At 39.2% G+C, this 10,858-nt stretch overlaps 1 protein-coding gene across 11 annotated transcripts in view; it reads right to left on the reverse strand.

Moving 5' to 3' along the window:
* The window catches only part of RCBTB1 (RCC1 and BTB domain containing protein 1), a 117,673-nt gene that overhangs the window by 47,579 nt on the left and 59,236 nt on the right, over positions 1-10,858 (reverse strand). For 10 of the 11 annotated variants that reach the window (XM_023748592.1, XM_023748613.1, XM_023748606.1 and 7 more), the window contains 2 exons: positions 7,101-7,252; positions 6,158-6,288 (listed from right to left, as the gene is read on the reverse strand). In XM_023748592.1, coding sequence (XP_023604360.1) covers positions 6,158-6,288; positions 7,101-7,252 — 283 coding nt within the window. Of the gene's footprint in view, positions 1-5,695; positions 6,289-7,100; positions 7,253-10,858 lie in introns of those variants that run through there. The other variant, XM_023748603.1, reaches the window with a different exon arrangement.

Consider the following 10,858-nt stretch of genomic DNA (forward strand, 5'->3'; position numbering starts at 1 on the left):
TGCCAGAGTTTTATTTTCTAGATAATTCAAAATGCATTTAAAATGTTAGCACAATCTCTGAATCCATATTTTTTTAAAATATATTTTATTGATTTTTTTTACAGAGAGGGAGAGGGATAGAGAGTTAGAAACATCGATGAGAGAAACATCGATCAGCTGCCTCCTGCACACCCCCTACTGGGGATATGCCCGCAACCAAGGTACATGCCCTTGACCGGAATCGAACCTGGGACCCTTGAGTCCGCAGGCCGACGCTCTATCCACTGAGCCAAACCGGTTAGGGCTGAATCCATATTTTTAATAAGAGATAGCGAGTGGATTGAATAAATGTACAACTGAATGCTCTAAGTATTATAGTAAATTAAAATGCTAAACTATATAAAACATTCTCTCTCACATTAATATTAAAGAAAAAGCACTACTCCTGGTATTTTATAACCCAAAGCTTAATAAATAGCTCTAGGGACTAAATTATCCCACAGGAAGATATACTTTGATCTTTTTTTTTTTTTTAAATATATTTTATTGATTTTTCACAGAGAGGAAGAGAGAGAGATAGAGAGTTAGAAACATCGATGAGAGAGAAACATCGATCAGCTGCCTCCTGCACATCTCCCACTGGGGATGTGCCCGCAACCCAGGTACATGCCCTTGACCGGAATCGAACCTGGGACCCTTGAGTCCGCAGGCCGACGCTCTATCCGCTGAGCCAAACCGGTCTCGGCTACTTTGATCTTATTTATCAAAAATAGAAAACTAGTTTACCCATAACTTAGGAAGAAGTAGCCAGTCATGAGCAAGAAAGTTCTTCAAACCATGTAATATATCAGATAAGGATCTTTAAATATTACGTTTTAATTATATAATTTCAAATTCAAAGGAAAAGAAGCCTGGCCAGTGTTACTCAGTGATTGAGTGTTGAACTGTGAACCAGGAGGTCATGTTTTATTCCCAGTCAGGGCACAGGCCCAGGTTGTGGGCTCAATCCCCCCATAGGAGACATGCAGGAGGCAGCAGGTCGATGTCTCTCTCTCTCTCTCTCTCTCTCTCTCTCTCTCTCTCTCTCTCTTTCTCTTTCTCTCTCTCTCTCTCTCTCTTTCATCAATAGAAACATTAAAAAAAAAGAATGCAAACTGTGCTTCTAATTACAAATCAGTTCATATATCAATAAAAATAGTTCTATCAAACTGCCTTTGAATTGGTGAGATTTCTCAATATTCAACATATGTTTAACAGTTTCAAACATTAAAAGTCTAACTAGGGCCCTGGCTGGTAGGGCTCCGTGGTTAGAGCATTGGTCCTGCGCACGGAAGGGTGGCAGGTTCCCTTCCAGGTTAAGAGCACATACTAGTACCTGGGCTGCAGGTTCATTCTCCAGTCCCAATCCAGGAGCGTGCAGGAGGCAATCTGCGGACACATCAATCTCTCCCCCCCCCCCCCGCCCCTTCCCTCTACTCTATATAAAAGCAATGGAAAAATATCCTCTGGTGAGGCTTAAAAACAAAAGTCTAACTAGGGAATACTGAAAATAATCTAAATATCCATTGTTTAAGAAACTATTTGAACCTTGGTGAAGGCAGATCTATGGAAAAGGAAGCATTGAAAGCACTTGGAAAGAGAAACTGGAATATGCAAATTCATTTGCATGAATTTGAGAGTGGCATAGCCAAGCGAATTCATTGAGCAACCAATGCCCTGAACCAGTTTGCCTTAGATGTGTGAATTAGATAAACATCTTTCTGATAATTCTTAAATACTATAAGAACCTACATGATCTGTTCAGCACATTCTGCAAATGATCAGATCTTCTATTGCTTAGAAAAGAAAATGCAACTCTTACCCAATCAATATATCAACTGTAACAGGATTGCTGGGCTTTAAATAAAACCTTTCCAAGGACAAGAATGACAGAATGAAAGAGTTTTCTCAAGGCCCATTGAATAGGGAAGTGGGAGATGCAAAATCTAACACGGTGTTATTGTTAGTATTTTAGAACTGAAGTCCATGTTTATGACATCTTGTGGTGAAATTGTTGTAAAGGCAAATAGCATAAAACATCAGATTTGTTGTAATTAGCAAGGAAGATCAAAATTAAAAACTGCTATACTGAAATAACTTATAATTTCATTCCAAATTTTTAAACACTTGATTTAATTATTTCAGTCACTATACATACTCAAAAAACAAGTTGTTTTTCCTTCCTTCCCACAGATTTTCTTTAGTAACAAGAGAACTGATGGTCTTAATATCAATTTAAAAAATGTTTTACTTATGATTTTAGAGAGAGAGAAAAACAACAATTTGTTGTTCCACCTATTTATACTTCACTGGTTGATTCTTGTATGTGCCCTGACTGGGGATCGAACCTACAACCATGGCATATCGGGATGATGCTCCAACCAACTGAGCTACCTAGCCAGGGCTTAATATCAACATTTTAAAAATGCAATTTTATTTAATGGAGTTATCCAGTCCTAAAATACCAAAACTAAAATAGCTGAATGCTAAGACTTCCTGTGGAAGGGCACTTGGCCACAGTAAGACAGGCTCCCTTCATGTCACAAGCCACCCTTGAGACACATGCAGGTGACAAGAGATGGCGAACCGTAACTAACTGTCCAAACTTGTTAAAATAATTGTAAAGCAAAGCCCCTAACCGTAAGTCTGGAATTCATTTTATAATATATCAAGTACAAAATATTTCATATTGAAGTGGGTATTTTTTCTAAGAATGTATTTAAATATCTTACCATATGGAAAAATAGAGAAAGGTGCTTTCTCCCATTACCCCAAACATATTTTACAGTCTTCTGGTCATAGAAAACTTGTAATCTGGCCCTCAGAAAGAAGAAGAAAAATGCTGACCATCTGACTTTAGCGTGAAGTTTTCCAATACTCACATCCCAAACCACTTTTGGAATTACATTTCTGGGCTCATATTTATGGCTTCCCAACAAAAACAAAATCCTAAGATACAAGTTACTCAACAAGTAGGATTTTCTGGAAAATTCTCTAATCTGATTAAACAAATAATACTTCCCAACTGTTCCTCCTAAAGTTCAAATATACATTGAAAACAAAAATTTCCTGAAACAGTATAAACAGAAACATTTCAAATTTTTTATAATGTGACACAGAAGTACCTCGAGACAATGTTTTACTCACATTTTCTCCCTTGATGTCAATATTTATTCAGATTTATGCTAGAGGATTACTTAAGTGCTCCTTCTCCAAGTCCCTCTTTACTTTATAGAAAGTTTCATTCATAATGACAGGACCCCACAATAGTTAATTTTAAAAACTCTTCATAAGTAGTGAGTCAATACATTTTTGTTGCTTTTATGTGTGCACATTTGCTTAAAGATTATCTTGTCAAAGGGTGTATGGAGGAACAATAATAACTTTTATAGAAAAGGGAAGAAACATGAGAAGCAGGTGGTCTCCATCTTCCTAGCATTTCAACCCACAAAATGAAGGCAAAGGCATCTAGTATCCTCAAGTTGAGCTTCTGAAAATAACAGTTTTTGCAGCTAATTTCAAGTGGCTTAGTAGTAGCTTCCCATCAACTAACAGATATAGTAAGTGTGTTTTATTTTTATATTCTAAAGACTTCATTTATTCATTTACTACGTTCAATAACATTAAGAAAATAAAAATTAAATTTGTCAATTATGTAACTCCTATCAGAACAACAACAACAAAAAACCACCAAAGAAAGTGATTCTTTTTATTTTTGTCTCCTCTCTATTTTATAATTTTTCCATATTGACTGTGTTATATTTGTACTAGTGATCTGGTGCATGGATTCGTGCACATTAAAGGAAATTAATTAGAAGAAATATTTTAATATCACTATTCGCCCTTTCTCTATAATAGAAGTGTCAACCAAATTCATGATCGACAATGACAGATTGAAACACACGCATGCGACTGTCGCCAGCGAGAGCTTTATATATATTGCTCATGTGCGAGTCAACTTAGCCTTTTATATATATATAGATAAACCTGCTTAATTAGACCTGCTTTCTGATTTAGCTAAACTTTTTCCAGCCCAGTGAAGCACCCCAACTTCTCTTTCAGGTAATTGTTAGCAACACAGCAGTAAATATCAACACAAAGCAGATTATTATTGTAGATCACGCAGGGAGAAAAAGGGGTGATTCTTTTTATTCCTCTCTATTTTATAATTTTTCCATATTGAATGTGTTATATTTGTATGTTTTTTTAAAGTTTTTTAATAAGCACATCTTCATGATTACGTGTTTCAAATACATTCATTCATGAATTTAACTCAATGTATATTTTTTAATACTAACTATATGCCCATATTGTGGCAGACTCTGGGAGATCCCATGCATTTGTGGTCTCAAATAATGGGTTTTATTTTTAATGTGTTTATATTTAATTAAGGAAAAAATAGTCAAGGAAATGATCAGCTAACATAAGGCTTTTCTATGAACTTTCCGGGGTACATGTTAGCTAGAAGTGAGGAAGAAAGTTTCAGCAACTAGAGCCGAGATGTTTACCTCTGTCCAGATGGTTTTAGTCAGCAAGATCCCACCCCCAAAATGTGAAACTCATTAGCAATGGGGAGGAGTATGGAGAAACACAGACAAGATTTTAAAATCAATCACAATATGGAGAGAAAAGACACTGGCAATTTAAAATTAGATCATTGGGTGGGAATTAAATCTAAGGAAATAGCATTTCTTTTTTTTAATATATTTATTTCTTTATTGATTTCAGAGAGGAAGGGAGAAGGAGAGAGGGATAGAAACATCAATGATTTGAGAATCACGGATCGGCTGCCTCCTACACACCCCCCACTAGGGACCGAGCCCGCAACCCAGGCATGTGTCCTTGGCCAGAATCGAACCTGGGACCCTTCAGTCTGCAGGCTGACGCTCTATCCACTGAGCCAAGCTGGCCAGGGCAGAAATAGCATTTCTAATAAAGAAGCTCATAGTATCAAAGAAAGGGCAGGAGGAAAAACTATACTTCCATTTTCTATTAGAAGTATCTTTTGATCATTATTCCATCTGTTGAAAAGGCTACAGAGAAAGTCAGCTATATTTGACCTTATCAAATATTTATAATAGTAACATAATCTCAAATAAAAATAGTACACATTTTGAAAACACAAGACATAATGGCGCACTTCGATCCCTAAGTGTGGTAAGGAGGAAGTCTGTCCTCCACCACCTCTCCAAGGCCACAGCTGCAGATTCTTGCAGGTGTTTGGTAAATTCCCTGGAACCAGGTATTCTGTCTCATAATATGATGACAGAATACTTACAATACTAGACAAATTGTGCCCTTTAGGGTGGAGATCTTAACTAGACGTCGTGAACTCCAAAGCTACTGCTCTCTACCTTTTATTCCCTGTGAATTTGTAAAACCAACCATACCAACCTTTAGTTCACTAAGCATCCCTAAAGCTCCCATTGGGTGGTTCAACAAACATTTATCATCCAGAGCCTACTATGTGCCAGGCACAGGGTGCACAGATGAGTAAGACCCAGTTCCTGCTCATGAGGAACTATGGTTCTTCACTTCAAGAAAATGCACATAAATACAAAATGTCAGACTCCCAAAGCCGTTTCAATCACACTCTTAAGAGATCCATGAATCCCAAAATTAAGAATTCAATCCAGTGTAAGTAAAAAACAGACAAAAAGGATTCCAGAGCAAGTTCTTAACACATGAATAACTGTTATAGTTAGACAATGATAGAATTTCAGAACATAAACAGATATAAATCATATGGCATCCATGGCGTACGACATGGTAGAGCGGAGAGACAGCAAAGTGGTCTTAAAAAAATATATATGCTGACCTTGAGAAATACTTGAACTAAAATATGTGGTTTGTTAGTCCAATTAGGTGTGCACTTCATATGCCAACCAGCAGTACAGCTGCTGGGACCTCAATTTCTTATCTTAGTTAAAAAGGAAAAGAAAGGAATAATAATTTTGAAACTAAGAACAGAAAATAAAGAAGCAAGGCCAGATTTCATTGTTCAGAGATCAGTCACTTCATTGATTCCTAAGTAGAAAGGAAGTTACTCATCAAGGTCCTTGTCGAAGTGAGAAAAAAGAGAGAGAGGAGCATACAGGGACTTAGGGGTGGTTTGAGTTTGTTTGTGGTTTTACATTACCTCTGCATCGTATCTGACTGCAGCAGAGAATAATGAAAAGGCATTCTCCACAGTGATTCCTTGCTTGATAATGTGCTGACAAAGTTTTTTCAGTCTGTTTTCACAGTAAGATGTCGCCAAATCCAAAAGACCTACAAGTTAAAAGTATAGCAGTTTTAATAAAGTTTATGATAATGTCCCATAACTTAAACATATATGTGTGTGTGTGTGTGTGTGTGTGTGTGTGTGTATGTATATACGTATATATATGTATATGTATTTATTTTGTTTCTGGTGCACAGAGTAATGTAGGTAAATCAGAAGTTTCTTAGTGAATAATACTTGAATTTTATTAAGTAAGTTCTCTTTGTTACTCCCCAACTCCCCAAACAAACCTCTCTTCTACTCACTTTATACAATTTCTATAGTACAGAGAAAGGCAAAAAATAAAATTTCCCACTCATTTTTTTTCTAAAATGACATGATAAATCCATTATCAAGTTATACTTCAGTATTAAAAAATTAAAATAAGTCCATAAAATAATTTTGGACTTATTTTATGTCCAAAATTATTAACCATAACTATACAATATTATTTTAAAGATATTTACTTCAAGCCGAAACCGGTTTGGCTCAGTGGATAGAGCGTCAGCCTGCAGACTCAAGGGTCCCAGGTTCGATTCCGGTCAAGGGCATGTACCTGGGTTGCGGGCACATCCCCAGTAGGGGATGTGCAGGAGGCGGCTGATCGATGTTTCTCTCTCATCGATGTTTCTAACTCTCTATCTCTCTCCCTTCCTCTCTGTAAAAAATCAATAAAATATATTTTAAAAAAAAAGATATTTACTTCAAATATTTTTTAAAAGCCAATAAACCTGAAACTCTTCATGTTTCAATACTATAAGAAGATGAGGAGCTATATTTCTGACCATATGATATGGCCAGTCCCAATGTGGCTGAGTACCTATAGCATCTTCAGGTGGCAGGTCCACCGTGTCTGTGTAGAGGAACTGAAGAAAGGCACGATACACTGGGTAAGAAAACTGGTCTATTTCTATCACTTCTTTCATGTCCTCATTCCAATAAGACTGAAACATGGATCGAAAGTGCTCACACCTAAAATAGAACAGAAAGTCAATTCAGTTGATGGAATCAGTTAAACAAATACTATAGGTATCTTTAACTACTATATTTGGGCTTCCACACCCCAGGATCATGAATCTCTAAAAAAAATATTCCATGTGCAAGAATTTTTATATTTGCCTTTTATGTACACTCATTTTCATGTTTTTAAATCTTCAATCAAGGATATGTTTTTATTGATTTTTGGAGAGAGGGGAAGGGAGAGAGAGAAACAATCAATGTGAGGGGAAACATCAATTGGTTGTCTCCGGTACGTGCCCCGACCAGGGATTGAACCCACAACCTAGGTATGTGCCCTGACCAGGAATCAAACTCACAACCTTTTGGTGTATGGGATGATACCCCAACCAACTGAGCCACCGGACCAGGGCATGACTTTCATTTTTGATGAATGCTTCCTATGAAATATTAAGAATTATATGTAGCCCAGTCAGTGTGGCTCAGTGATTGAGCATCGACCTATGAACCAGGAGCTCACATTTCGACTTTGGTCTGGGCACATGCCCGGGTTGTGGAATCAATACCCAGTAGAGGGCATGCAGGAGGCCACCAATCAATGATTCTTTTTATTGATGTTTCTATCTCTCTCTCTCCCTCTCTCTTTCTCTCTGAAATCAAAAAAATATATTTTAAAAAATAATTCTATGTAGAGCCTAGGAGTGCCTAGCACTTGTGCATTACTGCTGTTTCCATTTGACAATCCCCATTCATATCAAGACATCTTGCTAACTTGTTTTTTTAAAAATGTACAGGAGCCCTAGCTGGTTTGGCTCAGTGGATAGAGCATCAGCCTGGGGACTAAAGGGTCCCAGGTTCGATTCCAGTCAAGGGCACATACCTGGATTGTGGGCTCGATCCCCAGTAGGGGGGCGTGCAGGAGGCAGCCAATCAATGATTCTCTCTCATCACTGATGTTTCTATCTCTTGCTCCCTTCCTGTCTGAAATCAATAAAAAATATATATTTTTAAAAATGTATAGGAATGCATTTTAAGTAATGAAATTAAAGGAAATTAAAAAATGAGAGTTCAAACATATCACTATAAAGTAACACATTTAAATGATTCATTTGTGGGTTTTTGTTTTTGTTTAATCCTCACCCGAGGATATTTTTCCATTGATTTTTAGAGAGAGTGGAAGAGAGAGGGAAAGACACAGAGAAATACTGATGTGAGAGAAGCACATTGATTGGTTGCCTCCTGCACGAGTCCTGACCAGGGTCCGGACTGGGGAGGAGCCTGCAAGAGAGGTTATGTGCCTTTGACTGGAATCGAAACTGGGACCCTTCAGTCCGCAGGCCGATGCTCTATCCCAGTGATGGCAAACCTTTTGAGCTTGGCGTGTCAGCATTTTGAAAAACCCTAACTTAAATCTGGTGCCATGTCACATAGAGAAATTTTTGATATTTGCAACCATAGTAAAACAAAGACTTATATTTTTGATATTTATTTTATATATTTAAATGCCATGTAACAAAGAAAAATCAACCAAAAAAAGAGTGACACGCGTGTCATAGGTTCGCCATCACTGCTCTATCCACTGAGCCAATCCGGTTAGGCCAGTGGTCGGCAAACTCATTAGTCAACAGAGCCAAATATCAACAGTACAACGATTGAAATTTCTTTTGAGAGCCAAATTTTTTAAACTTAAACTATATAGGTAGGTACATTGTTATTAACTTAATTAGGGTACTCCTAAGCTGGCCTTTACTAAAAACGTCCTCAATCTGATTGAGGTACATTCGCTGAGGTCAACCCTTTCCAACTCTCCCATCCACACTCGTCTTGTATACTTGTTTCAGATAGACGAGTGTGGATGGGAGAGTTGGAAGGAGTCGACCTCAGCGAACGTACCTCAAAATAATGTACCTCCCCCGCGCTGGGTATCCCGCAGCCCACCTGCGCCCGTGTCTCCCATCACCCACCCGACCGACACCCCCCACTTCTTCTAATGCCACTTCTTCAAAATAGACTCGCCCAGGCCAAAAACCGACTTCTGCGCATGGGCCACGAAGTTTCAATCGCACTGTCCGTGCGCACCCGCACGTGGTATTTTGTGGAAGAGCCACACTCAAGGGGCCAAAGAGCCGCATGTGGCTTGCGAGGCACGGTTTGCTGACCACTGGGCTAGGCCATTTATTTGTTGTTGTTTTTAATATAATCATCATATTCATTTTTTAATCTTTTTGAAGTCAAATTTATTGGGGTGACATTGGTTAATAGGAGCATACAGGCTTCAGGTGTGCATTTCTTTGTTACAAGATCTGTATATCGCACTGTGTGCTCACCACCAAAGTCAAATCATCTTCTGTTACCATGTAGTACCCTACCAACTTCCCTTTGGCAACCACCATACTGTTGTCTATGTCTATGAGTTTCAGTTTTATATCCTACATATGAGTGAAAGCATATGGTTCTTAGCTTTTACTGCCTGACTTATTTCACTTAGCACAATATTCTCAAGGTACATCCATGTGGTTACAAATGGCAGTAATTTATCCTTTCTTATGGCTGAGTAGTATTCCATAGTATAATATGTACCACATCTTCTTTATCCAATCCTCTATTGTAGGACACATTGGCTGTCTCCATGTCTTGGCCACTGTGAACAATGCTAATCAGCATATTCTTAAAACTGTTTTAAATGTTAACTGGATTGCATTTAAACTGATTATTGTTCCATTACCTTACATGACAATTATCCTCTTTCTGACTCGTCTTCAAAATGGCTACCACTCCTATTTTGTTTCTTTGCTTTGCCTTGCCCCTTTCCTCTCTTTCCAAGCTGTTACCAATCCTATCTAATAAAAGAGAAACATGGTAATTAGCCGTACCTCCGCTACCCTTCCCATTGGCTAATCAGGGCGATATGCAAATTAACTGCCAGCCAAGATGGCGGCCAGCAGCCAGGCAGCTTGAAGCGAACATGAGGCTTGCTTGCTTCAGTGACGGAGGAAGCCAACGTTCCCCGCCTGCCGCTGCCGGCCTCTGAGCTTGCAGTTTGAAACATTGTTACAAATATAGAGGCTAAACAAAACCCCAGAAACCTGCTTTCAGCCAGCCAGGATCTCAGAGCTGGAGTTGAAACAGTGTTTCGATTATAGAACTCAAACAAACCAGATACCTGCTTTCAGCAGCCGAGGCCTCAGAGCTGGAGCCAAGCTTCAGAGCTAAAGCTGGCCCAGAATAAAAAAAGAAAAAAGAAAAAAAGAAGCGGTTGGGAGCTTCAGTCACCCGCCAGCCTGAAAACAGCCCTCAGCCCCTCACCCAGACTGGCCAGGCACCCCAGTGGGGACCCCCACCCTGAAGGGGGTGTGACCAGCTGCAAACAGCCATCATCCCCTCACCCAGGCTGGCCAGGCACCCAAGCAGGACCCCCACCCTGATCCAGGACACCCTTCAGGGCAAACCAGCCGGCCCCCACCCATGCACCAGGCCTCTATCCTATATAGTAAAAGGGTAATATGCCTCCCAGCACTGGGATCAGCGGAGCAGCGAGGCCTCCCGGCACCGGGATCAGCGTGACAGGGGGCAGCGCCAAAACCCCCTGATCACCCTGCGGCTCTGTGTGTGACAGGGGGC

Source organism: Myotis lucifugus, unplaced genomic scaffold (genome assembly GCF_000147115.1).
Source record: "Myotis lucifugus unplaced genomic scaffold, Myoluc2.0 scaffold_7, whole genome shotgun sequence".
NCBI lineage: Eukaryota > Metazoa > Chordata > Mammalia > Chiroptera > Vespertilionidae > Myotis > Myotis lucifugus.